Raw genomic sequence first — 24,388 nt, forward strand, 5'->3', positions numbered from 1 at the left:
TACTCTTGATTTGTTTGACAATTTTACTAATATTACAAATTAATCATACAGTTTGTTTTACAGGAAGTTAAATACAAAGTTTGCATTATTTTGACAAAATAAAATACAATTGATATTCATGTGAAATATAAAGAAATGATATGAAGTCTTACACTTAAGCGATGAAATTTATAGTAAAAATAGGAAGAAATGAAGAGGATAAGTCAGTGTTAAAAATATAAGTGGTTGGTGTCTCCCTGGGGGGAAGAAACATAAAGATTTGTCAGTTAATCAAAACCACAATGAGATACCTTCTCACACCTGTGAGAAAATTTCATATCAAAAAGTCCAGAAAAAACGAGTGCTGGCATGGGTCTGGAGAAAAGGGAACCTCTGACCCTTTTGGTGGGACTGTTGACTGGTCCAGGCCTTATGGGACACAGTATTGAGATTTCTCAGAACACTAAAAACAGATCTGTCATAAACCCTGCCACATTTAGTGTAGCTGTTTAGAATAGCCAAGATATGGAAAATACCTGAGTGTCCAAAGTCAGATGAGTGGATCAAGAAATGTGGTATATGCACACAGTGGGTTACTAGGTAATTGGATAATCTCCGCATTTTAACAGGGGTGTTGAAACCATTTACATTTAATGTCATTTATGATACTCAGTGTAATTGTGATTCCTCACCTTTATTCTTTGTACTTTTTTCCTTTCATCTGAATTCTTGTAGATTTAAATTATTTTTATGATTCCATTTTTTCTTCACTATGGCTGATTACTTATACTTTCAAAATATTTTTGTAGTTTCTTTATGTTTTCAAATTACTACTCTTACTATAATCTGTCTTCCAGTAATTTTACACCATTTTATGTATAGTTTTCAAACCTTACAACAGTTCACTCCTATTATCTCTATCCCATACATTTGGGCTGTTCTCATAAACCTTATCACTAATGTGGTAAATGTTATAAACCCAATACATTACTATTTTTACTTTAGAAATCTGTTTTAAAGTAGTAAATAAGAAAAGAATCATTTTATGTTTACCCTGGGTGTTAACATGTCTAATACTCTTTATTCCCTTGTATAACACTATATTTTAATCTGGTATCATATTCCTCCTGTCTGAAAATTTCCATTAATATCTCTTATAGTGCATATCTTCTAGCAAATAATTCCTTCCATTTTATTTCAAACTGAAAAATATTTCACTTTTTTTTTAAACAATTATTTTCACTGGATGTAGAATTCTAGATTGACAGAACCTCCTCCACCCCACCCCACCCCACCCCACCCCACCCTAGTACTGTAAAGAGCTTATTCTGCTCTTATCTGGTTGACATGTTTACTGATAAAAAGTAATTATTTTCTATTTTAAAGATTTGTTTCTTTAGCTTTGATTTTCAGCAATTTGACTATCATCTCTCTTGTTCATTTGTTTTCTGGTTTGAAATTTTTTTTTTTAAGATTTATTTATTTATGCAAGAACTGGGGTACAGGCCAGATGCGTGGGAGGGTGAAAGGATTCACCAGAGACAGAGCGGGGAACAGAACAGGCAGACTGATGAAATACACTGCTGAGGGGAGCAGCGGGTATGACAGGAGTTGTCTGCTGCACCATGTGGGATTCTCGCCTGCCGGCCTGGATCACACCAGCACCGCAGAGGCTGAGGACAGCTTCACAGCACTGCGCTCAACTGCTTGCCGCCTCCAGGGGAGGCCCTTGAATATTTTTTTTTTTAATGAGAGTTTCTTGTTCTGCAATTTGTTGCCTTGCTTTAATTTTGGAAATTGCTCATTTATTACCTCTTTAGGTATTTCCCTTGCTCTTTCATCTCCTGTTTCTTTAATTCCATTCCTTCTATATTATAATTTTTAATCTTACCCCATAGCTCTGGTTTGCTCAATCCTCTTTTTTTTTTCTTCACTTGTTCACCTTTTCATTTTGGATAATTTCTATTAACCTGTCTTCAAATTCCTTCTTTGGCTGTTACCAAAGAAGGTTCACTCATAACCTCATCTAAAGAGTTCTTCACATCTAATATTTTTTATTTTTACTACTTTTTAAAATTATTCTTAGGTTCCAGCCCTGCTGAAATCCCCACCTGTTTAGGTATTTTTGATACCTTTCCACTAGACCCTCTAATATATGAATTAAAAACCTGCTTGATAATTCTGTCTGCATAATTTCTGAAATTGGTTCTGTTGGTTACTTTGACTCTCCATGTGAATTTTTTTCCTAAGTACTTTATTTCATAATTTCTATTGAATGCGAAGCGAGACTGAGAAGTAAATATCTTATGTCCAGAAATGTGGATGTCTCCTCTTATGTCAGGCAGTTTGTGTGGGGTATTCAGTCACACTAGTCATTAGACAGCTCACTTGTGTTTGCTGTTGTCACTGTTGCTGCAACACAGACTTCCAATTTTCCGCTTGAATTTGTCCTTAGGATGGAAGCTGGCGCACTAGAGATTTTTTTACAGTGTTCCTGTTCTACCCCTTAGTAGACCCTCTTTTTACCCCTCTATGTCTGTGCCACAGAGGGATGTTTCTCTGTTCTCTTGCACTTTCTCAGAAGTAAAGGTGCACTTGCTTATTACTTATGCCAGGCTAGTGGTGGGGACAGGACAACTCCTCCATTCTCCTGACACAGCCTCAGTCTTAAGCAGTTTTTTTAGTGTGCTTGCCTGCACCTTGTTATGTATCCAAGTTTGACTTTGTATCTTTGGCAGGTGTTTAGGTGTTAGGCATGAGAGATTTTCCTGCCCTTCCTCCAATAATACAAGTAGGAGAGTCTTTGTATCAGTGCATAATCCTGAGCCCAAGATATTTCTGTCCCTTCTACTAGGTGAAAGACCCTTTCCTTTACGTATCCCAGAGCAGTAGCTCTTTGCCCAAATCCTGGAGGTCCTGCAGGTCTCCCATACCCTTTCCAGATGCAGAGTGTTTTCTTCCTACCATCCTCGCAGATGCAGCTGATACTTGCTTGGGCCCTAGCATGAACAGGTTTGGTATTCCTCTCCCGTTAGTGTAAAGGTTTTGATTCATACAAGAGAAAGATTAGTGGACGTGGGTAATATTTTCTGCCAATAACAGCAGGTCACTTCCTACCTCTTAGCCCTTTGTAACTGTCCAAGCTGCCTTCTCTGTTATTATTGACTCTTAGTAGGTGAGGATGTGCCAAGTCCATCTGTTACAATGCAACCCCAATGTGAAATGGGTTGGCCTGACTGTGGGTCCTCCACTCGCATGCTTAGAAGAGTATTGTAGTAAGACTCAATTGCAGGCACACACAAAAAAAGATTAATGAACTTCCCTGGTGGTGCAAGGGGTTGACTGTCAGCACTATGAAGCTATCCGCAGCCCCTGCAGCACAAGTTCGATCCCCAACCAGGGAGCTGACCCACATGGCACAGCAGACCTCTCCTGTCTCACCTGCTTCTCCCCTCAGCAGTGTATTTCAGTCAGTCTGCCTGTTCTGCTCCCCACTCTGTCCCTGGTGAATCCTCTCAACCCCTGTACCTCTGGCCTATACCCCAGTTCTGGTAGATAAATCTCTCTGCCATGAATAGGTTTTGTTGTGTTAGCTTTGGGCATCTTGGGTGTTCACCATTTGTATAATTACTTAAAAACAATTTTTTCAATTTACCTTTGGCTATTAAGAATATTTTTGGATTCTTCCAGGCATTTTATTCATCACTGGCATTGGATCATCACAGTATTTTAATCAGTTTATGTGCCTTTCTGAAACTCAGATCTAAGAATCACTTAGTATAAACAATACTGAATAACACAGCTGTGAAGGTAGCACTACTAAATCTACCAATGTGAACATTGGAAATGATTTAGATTCTACATAGGCACATAAGTAAAATGGAATACTTTCTTTTCCCCAAGATGTGTTTGTTAAATTGAAATAGTAAGGTGGGTGTATTTTCACCTCCACATACAAGAACGTATATTTTCAAGGCTTTAAAGCTGCTCTGGTACTTGAAAACAAAAGTGCTTATTTGTTAACTCTAAAAGCCACGGTAGTGTGCCAGTGACATTTTTTTCTTGACAATATTAAATAAAATGTAGAGTGTGTGAAGATAAGTGCCAAGCCATTTCAGCTATATATAGCATATGACGAAATACCCTAAAAGCCAAGGTTGAGTAAAAATGCTGATCAGGCTGTTTGTTATACTTGTCATTTAGATAAAAGAGCTGCTACAGCTGACACAAAATAGTTCCTACACCGCCTAGCAGTGGCAATGTTGCTTAAATGACAGAGACTGTTAGTTTATTTTCTTCACTAGGGGGTGGGGAAAGAAGGCAGGTGGTGGAGATGCACAAAATAAAATTCATAGAATTATTTACAAAGCTTCAGTAGTACAGAGAAGTAAAGGCTCTCGGGTTCACAAACACGGATATACAAATATAGAAGTTAAAGAGAAAGCAAAGCAAAAAACGTTGCTGAAAATATTTATTTTGTTCACTTTTTTTGAAAAAAAAATTTGTTTGCCAAGCATCTTCTTGGTGTCTCCAAAACAAAATCTTAATTTTTTTTTTTTTTTACCGTTTGTGAATTTTTTCTGCTAAGGTGGTCTGTACACTCATTATATGTAGAAATAAAAGTGTAAAGAGCATTTTTTTTTTCCAAAAAGGACATTTAAACTTCACTGCTCATGAAAAGACTCTTAATAGCCTTACAGATTCAACTTCAGGATTTTCATTAGTCTGAACAACCAAATCATCCTAGCATTTACTAGTCAATTTAGAGTGGGCTTTGTATCTTGCCCCTGACCCTCGCTAGGTAACTAGCTATTGATAGTCATTTATAACTTCTCCCAGACTTTAATTTTGTACCTGCAAACTGGAAATGGTAATAGACTTCCATATTAAGGATTTGTGAATATAATTTATGTAATACTCTTAGTACCTTCACTTAGATCCAATAAGTAGCACCATTGCCATGAGGTAGAATGGCCCCTGTAATCTGCGTACCATAGTTATTTCTTAGAATCTTCCCGTTCTAGGTGATTATTCTGTAATTGGAAAGTACCATCTTTTCATGGTGTCACATTCCCCCATAATCCATCCTCTCCCAACCCCTGAATTTGAAGATTTTTGTACAATGAGTATCAGATACCTTTACTTAGTTAACAATATTCTATCCTTTAACCTGAGATTGTTATATAGCATTGAATTTATCTTACATTGATTCCAACCACCTTGTTACCGTTTCCTTGCGTATATCTAGCCTCCACTTTATAATGAATTTCTTTTTTTTTTTTTTAAAGATTTATTTATTTATTTATACAAGCACTGGGTACAGTCAGAAGCGCAGGTGGGTGAGAGAATTCATCAGAGCCAGAGCGGGGAGCAGAGCAGGCAGAAGGACCGAAGTACACTGCTGAGGGGAGCAGCGGGCGGCTGGAGAGGTCTGCGCGCCATGTGGGACCCTCCTCTGGTGGCCGGGGAGCAGCTGGGGATGGAACTGGCGCTGCAGTGGCTGCGGGCAGCTTCGCAACCCAGCGCTCAACCGCTGCGCCACCGGGGAGGCCCTATAATGAATTTCTTTGACTCATCACGCATGTCAAAGGGCGGGGGGGGGGGGGGCGGTCTGTGAATCCTAAACTGTTTATTTTTAATTAAAATAGTAAAAGATGATTATAACTTGCCAGACATTTTATATGCTTTTCATATTAAAATGTATAGGATCTTTGGACTTTTGGAAAAATAATGTTGCTTATGCTCTTGGTTAGGGTAATTCAGTTTTGGTACTACCCTGTGCTGTTAGACTTTTGAGGATTGTGATGTTTAATCACATTCCTAATAGGCTCCACTCATTTCTCAGTTGTGTTTAGTGACTTTTTTCTTAAATATTTTTAATCAAATAAACTGAAAGGTTACTATTACCAGTAACTTACTATGTGACAGTCACTGATCTGGGCACTTTACATATAGTTCTTTTGCTTCTCCTATAATTAACAGAATTGCTTCTCAAAGAAGGTAATAAAAATGTATTTTTATTATAATATACTTAAAACTTAAATTAGCAGATTTCACATTATTTGGTCTGAAAGGTTTCTCTACAATTTCTGAACAGAATAGTTACTGCTCTACCACAGTTGTTAATTTTTGCTGTTTGTTAAATTAAAATATCCTAAGAACAGTGATTTTTTTCACTGTTTATACATTTTCTAGAGTTTGGTGTTCTTAATTCTTTTATTTGTATTTTCCTACTTTAATCCAAGTTGTTTTTGTTTTGTAGTGGAGTGCTTCTTTTGGGAGTCCTGATGCTTTAATTTTTTAATCATTCTATTTTATTTGAATCATTCTTTGATCTTGTTGTGATTGGTGTTTTTTAATATTTTTTAGATTTTTAAAATTCATATAAGTCTTTGTGTTAGCATTCTGCAGTATTTTCTTTTTTATATCCAAGAGCTACTTATGTTTGCCTGGTTATGAACTTGAATTATACCTTCCTAATCAATACTTATTTTTGTATTGATTTTTAAATGACCAGTATATTTGCTCTTCTTCGTTTAATAAATTGGCTGATTTTAAAAAATACTCTGTCAGGCTTTTACCATTAAATTGTGCAGAGAGCTCTCTGTTGGATAATAGTGTTAGCATCTTCCTGAATTACCCAACAATTGTTACTCTTAATATACTGTATAAGTAAGAGAAAACATCAACATTTAGTTCTTTGCAGAGATGAATAAACATCTTGAACTGCTGATTTAGACAATGTTTTAAAAATGCTATGATGCACTTTGGTGTATGACTGACTCTTGCTTAGTTAAATGTTTTGCAGCATTATAACATAGTTGAATTCAGCTCATCTTTTAAAGCAGTTGTCAGAAAAATATGGGCCAGTATGGTAGAATGTATTAGCTCAATACATTGTCTCCATTTTATTATGAAGCTGCTGAGGAAGCTGTGATATACAGCACTGTCATTACAGATCTATTGTTAGGACGGTTCCACAGTCTTCTTTGCACTGCCATTAATTTATAGCAGTAAACAATATGTAGCCTTCCAACTGCAGCAAAGCAGAATCTTTTAATGAGGTGGATGTTATTACCACAATAAATCAGTGCTTTCGCGTAATGTATAATTCAATGTGTGTATTCCCACTGTAACTTCTCTGAGTAAGCTGATAGTGTATCATTGTCATTGCACAGCTCCTTGGGTCTTTTTTTTTTTTTTAAACCTTCTTTTATTTGGGGATTTCTTTTTTATATGCTTGCAAATAAATGTGGTATGTCTTGATAGCTGTCCTGCAGCAGGCTTCAGAAACCAACTGTAACAATAACAGCCAGAATCAATACTGTGGGTTCTACCTGTATGGATCTCTGCATGATGGCATTTTTTTCCAGATGCTAGTGAAATCAATCCTAATTGGTTTTAGCATTATATTCAAGAAACATGATTCTATAACTATTGATTTTGGGGGTGGATACTCATTTGGAGAGTAATAAAAATAGGAACAGATAAAGTGAATACTTAATATGCTGCAGAACCATACAAAAGGCCCATTGATTCTATTTTTAATTCACATAATTTGTCTTCCAATGATTTTATTTCTTCTTTCTTTCCTTTTGCATGGCTCAGTCTTCAGGGACAAGAACTAAAATACATTTAAAGTCGTTCCATATTGGTTCTTGACAAAGAATTCTTGGAGTTAGTTCCATTCTTAGCTGGCATAAATTTAGTAAATCTAAATAATTCTTTCATATAGACACTAGTACTTTAAAAGATGACATATTCACCTAGTATATTGTGATACTGATTTAAAATAGTAAGCAATTAAAGATTTTTAAAATTTTGCCTATAAAGTAAAAAAAGGCTTAAAATAAAATGCTGATAAAACCAAACTATTGAAAGATACAAGTATCAAAGATAAATAATAGCATTGAAAAAATGTTTAATTTAAAAATAGTTGACAACCCTAAAATGATGAATTTAAATGTTGCCTAAAATCACGTACGAACATGAAAAGCAGTTTAAAGCTAGTTTAACATTATTTCTTTTTCAAATAGGGCATTTCTGAATACATCTATTTTGAACCAATATTTTAAATTTATTTTAGTATTTCCCCTATATATAATCAAATATTTTATTTTCTCTTATGACTGAGGAGTGTGACTAACTTATAGGTTTTCATTAAAATACTCCTACATATCATCTTGTTTACCATTGAATTGGTACTTTTATTTTAAATAAGGGATAAAGATCTTCTAAAGATTAGAATGCTTTGAGAGGATGACTTGTTACTTAAAGCTGTTAATCTTAACATTCTTTGAGCCTTTACAGTCTTAAGAACAATATTCTTATGTCTTTCTTAAAAAAAAAATATGCACGCACATTTAACCACACACAGTTCTGCATCCTGTTTCATGGAGTCCATGCAGCACGATGGCAGCAGCCACATTAATGATACCAAGAAACATTTATTACTGTGAACCCAAGTTCTTCATTGCTTTGCTAGACTTGCTTTTAATATGTCTGCTATAATGTATTATGTTCCAGTATCATCTCATATTATGTCCTCTAGTTTTTATATTCCATGCAGGCATCTTTTTGTCCTCTAATTCTGGCTGTACTCTGACTTGTAGAAATTTCTAAATGTAGATACATTTAATCCCTTTGTTACTCAATCTCCTCCTTGGCTAACACCCTCAATTTTGTTCCATCTTCTTCTCGGAATGTATTATAAACTAATTCTGTAGCTTCATGATTCTGTTTTGGGTTGCTACCTCTAATTAACTAATTAGGATTTACTAGATGCTTTCCAAACTATTACGTAGCTAATATTCACTTCAGGTAATTGTCTTTATGAAAATGCTTTATGCAGGCCGATTAAAAACCTATATTCAACAGAAAACTAGACTTACTGAGAAATGACAGGCTTTTCTGTGCACTTATATGTTTGTTTAACATACATTGGAAAAAATATTTTTTCAACAACTTTCTGAATGTACCACTGTCTTTTAGCATAGTGTGCATTTGTATTATATATATATACACACACATATTTTTAATTCACTTTCACAGTTGCTAATAGGATAACATTTGAAGAGAAAAATAGACAAGATGATTATGTTTACATGCTCTTGTTTGTCTTTTTCCTCCACTGGCAGCCAATAGGAGCATTGAATCCAAAAAGAGCAGCATTCTTTGCAGAGCGTTACGAATCTTGGGAAGATGACCAAGTTCCAAAGTTCCACTATGGTACTCATTACTCAACTGCAAGTTTTGTTCTTGCATGGCTGCTGAGAATAGTAAGTTCAATTTGAATAATAAACCAGGAATGAATAAATTCAACGTTGTGGAAAATATGCAATGTTTAAAATCATCAGCATCTTTTTCGGTTGTTAAAATTTCTCTTAAATGATAAAGGTTCTAATGGGATAAACATATCCCATTTGGTATGTTTCATAATGTTATTACTTGTATAATTGCTTTTAAAATGTTTCACCTAGATTTGTGAGAATTTTTCCCTTAAATTTGCCTCTTTAAAATTCTTATTGTATTCTAAATTGAGAAATAGGTTAATTTCAATTTAGTCTTAAAATAAGGATTAAATAATATTACATTAACACAGGCATATTTTCATATGATTTGGAAGCTTCACCTGCCTCAAATGGAATAAGGTGTATTTGTAGGTTAGACCAAAGCTGTTGTGTATTGATAATATATTGGTTAAACAAGAAGTGTTTCTGTAAAATTGAGAGGTAATTCATCTACTCGAAAGTAATTTCTTTGGGAAAGCATTAGCAGCACATCATTAATTAAAGCTTGTTAGAAGGGTACAGGCAGACATAAATCCTAGAAGTAATTTATAGTGCCTAGCTAATTTCAAGCAATTATCTACTAATATGTGTTTAAATGTTCTTTAACTAAGAGGAGGCTTTTAAATCTTCTAAACATTTTTCTTTTCTTAATCATAAATTAAATATTGAGCCATCACAATAGAAAAATTACATATTAGACTAGTTTTTTTACACTATTTTCTTGCACTGTGAATAAAATGCATTCTAATTTATGTCTGAATGTTATTAATAAATTGTTCTTGGAAAGGAAGAAAATCTGAAAAATTTTGCAGGTACCAAATTTTGAAGATATTTCTTGCAAAGCAAAAATAATTTAAGAACATTAAGTAATGTTTTAAATGTAATCATTCAGGTATAATTTCCCATGTATTCTTGGTATGTATTATTGACTAATGTTTTTAGTCATTAAAGTAATTAGATATAAAGATTTATAAAAACTGTGTTTTTATGCATGAGGGAACACCTACTGATATTTTTAATTGCTTATTTTTTAGGAGCCCTTCACAACTTATTTCCTAAATTTGCAAGGAGGGAAATTTGATCATGCAGACCGAACTTTTTCATCTATTTCCAGAGCTTGGCGAAACAGTCAGCGGGATACATCGGATATTAAGGTACACAGGTGTTTCATTTACAGTTATTATTCCCAGCCAATTCCTAGTTGAATGAATTCTGACAATTTCTCTCATGCCCTAACCTTTAAAGGATGAGACCCTTGATTAAATAGCCAAGAACCAATGTATAGAATTTTCTGTGTTCTCTGTATCTGTGTGTATATCTGTTTCTTCTCTCTTTTTTTCCTTTCCTCTCTCCCTCCCTCCGTCTTTCCTTTTTCCACTCCCTTTCTGCAGGTGTAGAATGATTGTTTTACTTCCTGGAAATTTTTTTCAAGAGTAATATAGTAGGTGTAATAAGGCACCATTCAGTCAAGTACTACAGCGAGGAAAGTACAATCAGAAAAATCTCAGGGGCCTCCCCTGTGGCACAGAGGGTTGAGCGCAGTGCTGTGAAGCTGTGTGCAGCCTCTGCAGTGCCGGTTCGATCTGGCTGGCCGGGGAGAATACCACATGGTGTGACAGACCTCTCCTGCCGTGCCCACTGCTCCCCTCAGCAGTGTATTTCGTCATTCTGCCTGTTCTGCTCCCTGCTGTCGTTGGTGAATCTTCTCACCCTCCCGCGCCTCTGGCCTGTACCCCAACTCTTATATAAAAATAAATAAATCTTTAAAAAAAGAGAAGAGCCTCCCCTGGTGGTGCAGCGGTTGAGCGCTGGGCTGCAAAGCTGCTCACAGCCTCTGCTGCACCGGTTTGATCCCCGGCTGCTGGGCGAGGGTCCCACATGGCGCGCAGACCTCTCCTGCTGTGTCCGCTGCTCCCCTCAGTAGTGTGTTTCGTTAGTCTGCCTGTTCTGTTCCCTGCTTTGGCTCTGGTGAATTCTCTCACCCTCCCGCGCTTCTGACTGTACCTGGTGCTTGTATAGATAAATAAATAAATCTTTTTAAAAAATAAATAAATAAAGAGAAAAAGAAAAACCTCAGACTTTTAATACAATTAAATTTAATTTAATTTACAAATCCCATGTCTCAATTTCAGGTAATCTTTCACCTGCTACTGTTTCTAAATGTGTACCTAACTTTGCTTTGTATAGGATTGCATTATTATTGAGGGGAAATGAGAATTTTTCTCATACATATTAATATTAACTACAGTAAAAGAAGAAAATACTTTTCACAGTAGTTAATATAAATCCGACTAGACTTTTGAGTCTACCTTAAAAAGTATGGTATTGATTTCCATGACCTAGTGTGTCTTCCTGCAGTGTGCTGTGTTATACGCTGTTGAGTGTTAGGAGATAGACCTAATATTGTGAAACTCTGATAGTATCATAAAATATGACTTATACATAAGTACTTATACTCTATGGAGGAAAATAATAACTATCATAGGACAAATATGGTTCAAAAGAAAAAATTAGATATTTTTATGCTGCTACACAATACCTTTAAAAAATCCAATGTAATAATCTTAAGTATATTTTACAGTCTAGAAAATGTACTCATATGATTCATTTTATTGTAGATTTATAACCTTTATCAAAAATGTTTTGTTAAGGATTTCATCATACGCAGAAATAGTTTTATTTTGGGACATCTTTAGGATGTTTTGATACAACAAATATGGCCAACAGGCATATGAAAAAATGTTCAACATCACTTGCCATCAGGGAAATGCAAATCAAAACTACCATGAGATACCATCTTACACCAGTGAGAATGGCACATATTAAAAAAACTAGCAACAACAAATGCTGGCGAGGGTGTGGAGAAAAAGGAACTCTTCTACACTGTTGGTGGGAGTGCAAACTGGTCCAACCACTGTGGAAAGCTGTGTGGAGATTTCTGGACCTACTAAACATAGAGCTTCCATATGATCCAGCAATTCCACTCCTAGGTATTTACCCAAAGGACACAGAAACATCAATTCCAAAGAACACCTGCACCCCTATGTTTATAGCAGCACTGTTTACAATAGCTAAGCTTTGGAAACAACCCAAATGCCCAAAAATAGATGACTGGATCAAGAAGATGTGGTCCATATATACCATGGAATATTACTCAGCATTCAAAAAAGATAAACACATGCAATTTGCAGCAACATGGATGGCGCTGGAAGGGATCATGCTCAGCGAAATAAGCCAAAAAGAAAAAGAAAAATACCGGATGGTCTCACTCATAGCAGGAATCTAGAAAACTTAAATAAGGGACCAGGAAAATGAATAACTATAAGAAAGTGAAAATCAAAATCAACAAAAAACTATGAACCAGAGACACTTTTGGGGGGGCGGGGGCGGGAGGGGAGGGATTGGGGTCAGAATGGGGGGGGCTGCAATTGTATGGGGAATATAACAATAAAATTTATTATAAAAAAAAAATAGTATACGCTGAAATACTCTAAAATACTCTCAGTTCTTTAAGAATCACCACTAGATAATGTTGAAAAGGTTAACAGTAAATCAGAAATAGTTAAGATTTAATGATTATTAATCCATTTCTAATCTCGAGCCATTCAATTCCTTAATTCTTTTGAGAAGCAAAAAATACAGATCCATGAAAAGAATAATAACCTGCCTTACTGTTATCAAAACATGGTTTTTAAAAAATTTCTAAATTACTTAATTTGTTATATATCTCATGATCAAATTATAACCGCATGCTAAGTTTAGGACAACAGATGTAAGCAAAAACAAAATAATAAATTTGAAAATTATTTCTCCTGTTGTAAAATATAGTGGACATTTTTAACTTTCTACTTTTCTGAGCATTGCTTAAAGCATTGTTGGACAGAAGGTGCATATATGTTAGATACTTATGGTTTTGTTGCCTCTTTTGCCTAAATTGTAAACGTCTTCTCTCAGGATTATTTAATTTACATATGTGGTTCCATTTAAAAAACAACAAGGAACTTTCATTAAAATACCCCACTTGTGAAGAAGTTAAAAACAAAAACAACTCCCCCACATAGTTTTTCAAACTGAAAACAAAAGTCACATGAACTTCTTTACCTTTCTCCTCCCTTATTTTTCTCATTACTTATATTTCTTCACAATTAATAAGAACTGAAATCCATCTTGCTTTCCTTTCCAGTGAGCTTTAATACAACAGCCCCATTTAGTAGACAAAAATTAGAATTTCAATTCTTGCTATTTTGCTACTTTATTTCTAGCAGTGCATATAGGGCGTCTGTATGAAGAAATAGAGTATAAAGTTCAGGGAAAAGTTGAAAAGAATTTAAAATTCCAACTGTCAGGATGATTGGGGCCTGCATAGAAATATAACTTCTTCTTTTTTTTTTTTTGTAAGAAAAAAATTTAATTAAATAAACCAAATTTGCTTTTAAAATAAATATTTCAAGCAGAATTGATTTAGTATATTTTCATTTTTTTATTTTTTTTAAATTTTACATTTGGTTATATTTTATATAGAAGGCTTATTCACATTTTGCTTTTATTTTTGTTGTACAGGGCAAGATTACTTATTCTTACAACATGATTGTTTATATATAAAACACATCTTGCTATTGCCTATTTTTGTTGCTTTTGTTCATGACAAGAATTGTCAATATGGAATGTACACCTTTTAAGCTACCAACTTAATAATAAAGAAGTTAAAAGAAAAACAAATTTATATATTTTTACATCATTTTTCATTTTTGCACAATGTGTGCATTTTCATCTTGGTTATAGTCCCCATCCAATTCCCACCCCCCCTTGTTTTGATCCTACTCCTCCCACCCCCAGTGTGTCTCTGGTTTATAGTTGCAGGAAAAAGACTAATTATAATAAAGTAAAAATCAAAATCTACAACTTCTTTCCTAATAAGCCATTTCTTTTCATTCAGAGGCACAGCAATTTTCTTCAGGACTAATTTTACTGAAACCTACTTGTTCTTTTAACCAAAATTTGTAAACACAAACCATTTGTAGGATGGATAGGACAATGATAAACTACCTTATTTTCTATACAGTGGTAATCAGGTAGCTCAGGACCAACTTAGTGACTTTCAATTTAGTGACTTTCAAGTACTTTAAAAAGTATGTGATGTTTGCTTATGTAGGCTCTTTAAAGAGTCTTCTGATAAAACCGAGAAGGGATTTATTCATGTCTCTATGTTTTCCCTGCCTCTTTAGAAGGGTTATGTCTTAACACTTTAGAAAGCATATTTAAATTATAGTTTTCAGTATAGAATAAATGCATAAGGAGGCATATTTAAATCTCTATAATCATATAAACATTAATAGAATCATATTGATTATGGCCTCACCTTTGTATTATCTTAGAGTTTCTAGAAATACTAAGGAAATGTTAAACAATAGAGATTGGGTAGTAAAATGTCACGGTATTGAGTGGATTCTACAGTGTACCTTGCTTGTGTTCATAATACAGTATACATTTTCTAAAATGTTTTATAAAACTGAACTATTGTGAAGTAACTAGAAGATTTATTTAAAAAATAATATAACATTCTAATATACTTAATATTTTTGCTAAAGGAAACTATCACTTTAATCTTGAATCCCTGTTTCTTGCATTATGCTAATACTGAGAAAATAATTTTACCAAAAATGAAAGTTATTCCTACGAGATAAAAATACAAATTCTTTTTACTTTGGAGAAGAAAGACATTTTGTTAAATTTTACTAAAATAGTCTTTTCTTTTTAGCATGATTTACCATTTTTGTTTTGGAACTCACCAATATTTCTGTGCATCAATGCTGATTCCATTTCAGATCTGACCCTCCAGGATGTTCTTTATTCAGCTTGAAGAAATAGTACAAAAGTGATTATCAGTTCTCTAGGTAGTTTTCCCACTGTCCAATAGAAATGTAAAATGAAACACAAGTACCAACCACATTTGTAATTTTAAAATTTCTTTTAGTTAAATTTTTAAAAATCAAAATAATCTTGTGGGGTTAATTTTAATAATATATTTAACCAGATTTATCCAAAGTATTCAACACAGAATCAGTATAAAATTATTAATTAGATACCTCATATTCATTTCTTTCAAGCTAAGTCTTTAAGATCTGGTATGCATTTTATATTTATGACACATATCTATTCACATTAGCCACATTTCAAGTGTTCAATAGTCCTTGGTGCCTAGTTTGTGCTTATATTGGGCAGATTTTGGACATTGGTTTGGAAGGCAGCTATTCTTACCACTACACTACCAGCGCTGCACAGGAGGTTATTTTGTAATCGCACCAAAGGATAGCTTTCTGATTATGGAAAAGAGAATGCCTTCAACCTATTTGAACAATGATATGCCTGATTTTGATTTTTTTTATTATCCTCCATTCAAACATGGACAGATAGTTGCAATAATAGGTAGTCATGAGGACTGAAATATAAAATTCTAAAGTTGGGTTGGCAACTCATCACTGTGACAAAAGTTTTAAATCTCCAGCAGATTTTGTGTTTTAAGTCCTAAAAGGTAACATGAGTTTAGAAAGGAAGGTGCAAAATATATTACTCTTTGGGCCTGACCCATCAACCAAATTTTGTGGGACAAATTACAGACTCATTAAGCTTAGGTGAATTTTAGTAAGCAGTCATATATCTTTATTAGGCAAAATCTAAGCTGTTCTAGACAGTTCATTGTCACTGATTTCCCTTTCTCTCTTGACATAACATACTCATTCTACTTTCTGTCAATAAATTCAATCTAATGGCTACATGCAGTCTGACTTGCTGCAGTTTTAACTCTTTTATTTCTTCTTTACTTTCTTTCTATAGAAATGATTAACAAGCAGGGTTGGAGAGTGGAAGCAGTCATAAATGTCAACTAGGTTCATTGTTTTAGAATTGGACAATAGTGGATCTAAAATGGACTTGATTGGAAAATCATACTTCTCCAGAAGCTCAGAATTTAGTACAATAATATATAACTAAAATAATATACTAAAAACAAAATAAGAGTAAAAGATTTGGTAGAATCCTGAGGTAGCATTAATTGTCTTTTTAATTTTACTGAGTTTATGCACTTTAGTTCTCGGTTTTGATATAGCACCAAATAAAACACAGTCATTGCCTTCAGTGAACTTTTGCATTAGGGGAAATATTGACAAATAGATCCAGCAATTTAATAAAGATTCTGTGGGCTGATAGATAAAACATTTGAAATGAAGAGACAGAAAGAGGAAATCCAGGCCTATTATGCGTGGTCTTATGAGCTTTGTTAAGGAGGTTGAACTTATCCTGGAGATAGTAAGAAGACATTGGAAGGTATGAGGCAGAGGAGTAACATAAATGGATCTTGTGGCTTAAAGAGGTCTTCGTGGTTGGCTTTGAATATGTATTACACCATGATCAAGAGTAGAAGTGGTCTATAAAATATAAAGTAATTAGGCAAGTTCCTTGGAGGTTTCAACTCATAAATGACTGGTTCTGGAAAAATGTGGGGGAATTTAAGACATACTTATCTGGTAAGAACTATTAGGATTTGGTGACTGATTTGTCTTATGAGTGAAAAAGAGAAAGAAGAATTAAGTTAAATTTGGTCTTGTGTGCAGAGAACACAGAAGAGCAGGTCTGCTTAGGGCACAGGTATATAGCTCCCTGTCTTCAGTCACAAAGCTTCTATGACAAGTGAATTAAATCCCCAAAACATTTTTAGTCATGCCAGTGTTTGTTATTTATCATTTATAATACATAGTAGAGAGCAGTTGGGGGTTAAAAGGATAAGGCAAACATAGTTCTCTACTTCATATGCCTCCAGATGAGAATATCAGGTTTATGGAAAACTGTTTCAAATGCAAATAAGTACATTCAAAGTGATAAGACAGTGATAAGAGCTGTAATAAGATGAAACAAAATAAAATGAATTCTGACTGGGGGAGGTAGAATTGGGAATGACTTGTATAGCAGGTAAATAAATGAGGCTGAAAAAGGGTAAGATAGGAGAGGAGAGAGGACACCCCAGCCAGAAGGGCACAGCAAAATCCAAATTGTTACATGCTCCATGTGGAAAGGGGCTGCTATCATCCCTGATTTTAGGAAGGGCTTTTCTGTCCACAAGAGAATTACTCAGTGTCACCTGAGTTGTTAATGATTCCATTTTCTACATTTTTACATGTAAGACAGATGTTCTTAACTATTACAGCTTTATATAAGAAGTCTATGTGTACATAATATTGCTGTTCACATCTTGGTTATTCAGTTAAAAAAAAACCCATCTTTGATTTATTGTCTATTGTTACTAAGGAATGTAAAATTTGCACTAAGTTCTGAAATTAGTGGGGTCGGTGCAGCACATTCCATACTTGCAAATAAATAAATGAAATGCAACCAGTTACTAAGAAACTACAAAATAATATTATATAAATAAAGGAAGATAAGTAATATTTCAAGAATTAGTTTAGTTTTATCTTTAAAAATGAACCCTTAAAAATTTTAAGTGTGCACATCATATTAAATAATAATTCAAAATAGAGGTAATCATTGTACCGTTTTATTTGTGTCTTGTGAGATTTGTAAAACATGAGACCTTTGACTTGCCCTCCACTACCCCAGAAGTCCCAGGGGTCTGTAATCTGAAGATAAGTTAGCTTCCTTCTCTCCTCCCCCTACCCCATCAGCACCTCTCCGACCATAATACATTCCATGGATGCTGATAGCATCAGTGGTAGAGCCATTTATAAAAAAGTGTTTAGCTACAGTTAGTAGAACATAATTGCTAGAAATATATTTCATGTTGGGTTTTTTAGAAAAGGTTAATAATTGATTTGTTTTCTTGGTAAAATTATTTTCACCTTTCCTGCTGTTTCCTCCTGTTTTAAATAATTCGGCAGTCTTAAATACTAAAGAAAGCAAAATAGAAATCTTAAACGTTTTCCATTCATGCTTTGTACGTTTCTGCTTTCTGTACTTTCTTTCAATTTAGTCATTTTTAAAAAAATAACAATGAAAATGACATGAGAAATTTAGACATTACGAAATAAGTTCAGTAACCCATATGTATTTGCCCTTTATTTTGTTTATTTTTTTATACTAATTAAAAAAATTTTGTTACATCATTGTTCATTTTTAAACCGTATTTGCTTCCCCACCCCTTCAGCTATAGTCCCCATAGAGTTTTCTTCACCAAGACACCCGTGCACCATCACCTCAGTCCCCTGTGCTCCTCCCTCCCTCCCTCTGATCCCTCTCCCGCCTCCTCCCCTGTATTTTCTAAATTTAAATGAGTGTTTTTAATTAAAATGTATCTAGTATAATATTGCAAATTTAAGATTTTTAACATGTTAATTTGATACATTTATATATTGTAATATGATTGCTACTGTAGCATTAACTAGCACCTCTTCATGTTGCTTTTCTTTTAGTGGTTGGCAAAATTAAGTTTGATAATTATAATACAGTATTGTTTGTATTCTCTATATGGTCTATTAATTCTCCAGGGCTTGTTTACTACTTGTTGCTGGTTTGTGCCCTCAAAAAACACTTGTCCTGTCCCCTCCTCCACATCTTAGTAATCACTGTTTCATTTCCTGTTTTTAAGAGTTTGGCTGTTTTAGATTCCACATATAAATTCTATCATATATTCCTGGCCTTTCTTTGACATATCTCATGTAGTAATGTGCCGAAGATCCACCCATGTTATCACATGTGACAATGTCCTTTGTGTAAATATATCACACCTTTATTATTTATTTGTCAGTGGGCACCTAGGTAGATTCCAATCTTGACTATTGGAATTGTGCTGCTGTAAACATGTGAGTGCATGTATCTCTTGTATATCCTGTGTTCATTTGGGTACATACTAAGAAGTGGAAATGCTAGACCATATGGTTGATCTATTTTAATTTTTTTTTTAAGAAACTCTGCATTCTTTTCCATAGTGAATGAGCAAGTTTACATTCCCACCAACATAGTACAAGGGTTCCCCTTTTCCCTTTTATTTTTTTCCAGTCTATATTTTTCCATTTGTCTCTGTTTCATGCTTACATTCACATTAGAGTGAATTTAAGCTGTCGCACCTCTCAATATAAAACACTCATACTCAAACTGAATTTTCTGTTCATCCTTATTTTATACATATGCACATATTGCAGGTTTGTTAACTTTGCCACATCTCTTTAACTCTTCTTAATATGTTAAATGATGTGCCCATAGACTAATTCTCTTTACTATTGAATTTTATGTTCCTTTATCCTTAATAAACCATGTTTCATTCTTTAATAAAATTACTTGAAAGATGAAATATTTTTCTTTTTATACTACGTATATGCTAGACAGAAAAATTGTGTACTTAGAAAATATTCTGATCTTCCTGAGTTATAAAAATGTACACATACATGTAATTTGTTTTTTGACTAGTGAGCTTATAATTTTTGTTCAATTAAAAATAATGACGGGGCCTCCCCTGGTGGCGCCGGCGGTTGAGTGCCACGCTGTGAAGCTGTCCACAGCCTCTGCAGCGCATGTTCAATCCTGGCTGTCCGGCGAGGGTCCCACATGGTGCGGCAGACCTCTCCTGTCTCGCCCACTGCTCCCCTCAGCAGTGTATTTCGTCAGTCTGCCTGTTCTGTTCCCTGCTTTGTCTCTGGTGAATCCTCTTACCCTCCCGCGTATCAGGCCTCTACCCTGGTTCTTGTATAAAATAAATAAATAAATCTTTAAAAATAAAGATAATGACTGATCATTTATGTGCTCATATACACAGATGTTGATTGTTCTTCTCCATACTCATTTACTTATATTTATGTATGTGTGTATGTATGTGCGTACACGTCTGTGTATATACACATTATATATGTGTGTACATGTATATGTATTCTCTTACTGTTTGCATTATTAATGTCCATTATCTCTTCCCAAATTATGGTTTCATTGAAAGTCGGGTCCTGTAATAATAAAAGGCTCACTGAAAACTTTTAGTCCAAATACTGAAGAAAATAATGTTTTGAATGGGGAGAGAGCTATAAAATATTGAGGCTATTCATTCACAAAGTGAAGCATGTTAAGTCATATTGTCATCATTAATAAAAAATATTAAATTTGTTTTCAATGTGGTAATTATTTAGTAGGAATTATTAAGACTCAGTTACTTTGTGGCCATATTTATTTCACAAGTGAATTTTGTTAAATGACCTTAGAATTAATGTTAAATGCTTTTGTGAATGGACATTATTCAGTGAATGTTGGATTTTAAGAATTAGGCAAGTTGAATGCATAAATTGGGATTTTCATCAGTGGTCATGTTAAAGATAATAGTAATGATTATTAATATACTGTCATTATTACTATTATACTGGTATGTAATAATAATAATTACTAGTAATGAATTAATAGTATTAACTTATGCAAATATAGAATTCTGTGTTATCTTATATTTGCCTCACAACAACCCTATGTTTTAGAAATGGCAGTTGAGGTAAGGGTCAGGAAAATTAAATTAATTTAAGGGCATGTGGCTAGTAGGTTAAGTAGACAAAGTCAAACCCAATTATTCTCTCCAATATATTAGATTAAGATGGGTTACCTATTATCTATTAGTTTTTAATTCATAAATTTTTCTTTATTTTAATGTATTCGAAATGATGTGTGGCATTTATTGGATCTGTCTAGAAGGATTATTGATTATTTGCCTTCTCCAGTTCTTTAAAAAATTGCCATTATATTTCTTTTAAAAAGGAAAAAAACAGCATTTTATCTACAAAGTATGGAGAAACTATATTTAAACACCAATTTGAAAACTGTGACATATACAGTTTATTTAAAATGGCATCCATAGACAATTCAACTCAATTTTTTCAATCATTTACTTAAAAAAGCTTTTCTTGTTTGTGGGCTAATAAACATGTGAAAGTTAAAATTTATCAGGACATGTACATTTTTTCATAATATATTACATTATAATTTTTCAACTTTTTTATTCATTATAAAATCTTAATTTGGATTTCTTTTCCTTCATAAATTCTCTCATTTTTTTTCCCATAGTGTAAAGCTAACATTTTGCTTTCAAACCTTTTCTGCCATCAATATTCCTAAGTTTTGTTAAATTAATTATCTTCATACAATGCTTATATTTGAATTGTACAGATTTCCTATTTTAGTAAGGAGAATATAAAAATTTTAACTTTACCTCTGAAGTAGCCTAATTTTGACTTTTGGTTTTGATTATTTTGTTTCTTTGGGTTAATAGATTAGTATTTGTCATGGTCATGGTTGCCCAGGTATTACTGAAGGAATGGTTTTAGTTCAATGGATAGAATTAGTGACTGTTCATTGGAGAATCACATCACTTCTCTACAGAGGCCACTCATATCAGTGGAGATCATACCTTAATTAAGAAAACTAAAGCATATGTGTGGTCACAACCAATCCTTGTCATTTTGCCATGAAAGCCTTGGGATTTGTGATCAAAGCAATGGGCTTATCCCAACTGTGGTATAACCTCTGGTTGAACCTTTCAGATTTTTATTTTAGGAGATGATATACTACTTTTTAACCATGTTACCTGCCTCTAAGACCCATCTGCCTAATTAAGTGATAGAGATTAAAATTATTGTCAGCAAGTTAGAAGAAAATGTGAATTGTAAATATCTCTGTCTTCTGTCAGTGTTGTTTACTTATCATTTTACACTGATGTTTTAAAGAATTGCTGAACATGTGTTTTTTATCCAGAGCTGAATGTTCTGTTCTGATGAATATAAAACATACTTCACTTTGTAAATGTACATTAGAAGTATTGGAGAGACATAATCTTTGACTCTGTTACTAAATTTCATCTGTCAAAGGAGATAGTTTTGAACTGTAATATTCAGCATCATACCAAGACTTGGTTCTTAGAAAGATGCTTTTAGGATTAAAATGAGATCTTATCTCTAAACATAGTTTATCCTTCGTTTATTTAGGTCTTTTTAAATTGTTCCCTACAGTGTTTTGTAGCTTTTTCTAATAGCAGTGTGATATATTTTTATTAAATGTATTCCTTAATGTATTATGTTCTTTTCCCTAAAATTTTCTCTGATGAACTCCCGCATATTTTTGAATTTCTAGAGTGCCATTTGTTTCTACAGCCAGTTTCTTTCTAATAAGTGTATCCCTTTAATGTTATTTAGCAATTTTATCTGTGATGGGGGGAGGGGGATTGTGGTCAGGGGAATATACTCATGTCTTTATCTCTCAACCTAACACAGTTTTCTGCAAAAATTAAAACTGGAATAAATTTTTTAGGATATTGATAAGTTATATTTCCTTTTGTGATGCCAGGCTTCATAAATGAAAGGGATTTCTTTAACGTTTTCTTCTTTTAATAAAAGTATTACTTGTATTTCTGCCCATATTGAATTCTTCCTACCATTTTGGTTCCCAGAAATAATTACCTGTGAATATATTGGTAACATGTCATTATTGAAATACATATAAATTCGTAGGCAACAATTCAAGTATGCAGTATGAAGTATATAATAAATATCCCAGTTTGAATTCAAAGGTACTTCATATTAGTCTAGTGGGGAATTCATTCATAATCAGTAGAGATATAGGGCAGGAACTCCTTTTCCTAAGATTTGAATGAGATCTAGGCTTACATGATACTTCCAAAATTGACCCTCACATCTTCATTTTGTCGTGTTCATTAGTTACATCCTTATTGTCTAAGACACAAGCTCTTTTGTTAGTTAATACCAAGTTTGGGTTAATCAACACTTGCTGATGCCAAAAGCCATAATGCTGTGGGACTAACTTTCCTAAGTGCATCAATTAGGAGGATTGTTTTCTTTGTAAGGGCTCCAGATTGGTGGAAAAATAGGATCTGGAATCCAATCTGTACTCCAGTTACCAAAGGGGGTTACTTTGGGCTATACTAACCCATAAAGGCTCTCATTTTCTTATTCAAAGAGTGGCATTCTATAGGCAAGTAGTGACCCTCATCTCCACTAGCCTCCCCCTGGATTCCAGCCTAACCTTTTCCATCCCCTGTTCTTTCCCCCAGACTTAAAGAAAACTGACTATAGAGTTTTAGAAACCTGCTTCCTTAATCTTAGGGAAAATCTTTTCTCTCTTCTTTGGCTTGTGTATCTTTAAACAGACTAACTTTTGACACTGCTGCTTCTGGGCACCTTACATAATCTACTGTTTGCTTAGCCTTTCCCAAAAGACAGAGAAAGAGAATGTCTTCAAGAGACCTCTGTTCTGCACTCTGAAAATACTCTGGAAATGCCTAATAATCTTTTAAAATTGGAGGAGTACATGGGTGGATGGAAAAAATAGAGCAAAACACAAATTCATAAATTTCAATTGAATTGAACCATGATTAAACTTAATTTTTAATTAATAAAATTTACATTTTTACTTTTGAGATATTTTGATAATGTCCATTGCACAAAATTACAAGATATCTATCTTTAGCAGTCAATTGCAAATAAAATCATAAAATCTGTGATCATTAAACAGAAATTATGAATTATTACTTTCCTCCCTGCATGATAGATTATGTAACTGAAAGTTTAGCCTGATCCAGTTACACATAAAAGTTTAAAATTGCTTTTTCATCAACAGATTAAAATTTTATCAACAGATCAAAATGTATCTGTTTTATGTATATTTTTGCTCCATTTAATTTCTAGTTAAATGAGTTTATGTTTAGGGTAAAACAGTTAATATGAAAGTAAAATCGTTTTAAATTCATAATACATTTATATGTTTAAAGGAGGTCAGGAAAAATATTGTTAATTGAATTTAGAGCTTGTAGAAAAAGCCTGTGATGAACATTTGTGTATTGAACAAATGTATTTTTTTTCCAAGTTGTTTAGCAGCTTGAATACAATGACAGATGTGGAAGAGAGAGAAAAATATAAAAAAATTTAAAAAATTTTAGCACTACAAATAAAGATTGAAAACTTTATTCTTTTTTTTTTTTTAAGATTTTTACTTATTTATTTATTTTATTTATACAAGCACTGGGTACAGTCAGAAGCACAGGAGGGTGAGAGAATTCACCAGAGCCAGAGCGGGGAGCAGAGCAGGCAGAAGGACCGAAGTACACTGCTGAGGGGAGCAGCAGGCGGCAGGAGAGG

General features: G+C 33.8%; 1 protein-coding gene across 3 annotated transcripts in view; it reads left to right on the forward strand.

Moving 5' to 3' along the window:
* The window catches only part of LRBA (LPS responsive beige-like anchor protein), a gene marked incomplete at both ends in the record, with an annotated part of 477,161 nt that overhangs the window by 338,254 nt on the left and 114,519 nt on the right, over positions 1 to 24,388 (forward strand). For all 3 annotated transcript variants that reach the window (XM_084246225.1, XM_084246226.1, XM_084246227.1), the window contains 2 exons: positions 9,117 to 9,257; positions 10,304 to 10,423. In XM_084246225.1, coding sequence (XP_084102351.1) covers positions 9,117 to 9,257; positions 10,304 to 10,423 — 261 coding nt within the window. The remainder of the gene's footprint in view (positions 1 to 9,116; positions 9,258 to 10,303; positions 10,424 to 24,388) is intronic.

This window comes from Talpa europaea, assembly GCF_964194135.1.
Source record: "Talpa europaea genome assembly, chromosome: 10".
NCBI classification, from domain to species: domain Eukaryota; kingdom Metazoa; phylum Chordata; class Mammalia; order Eulipotyphla; family Talpidae; genus Talpa; species Talpa europaea.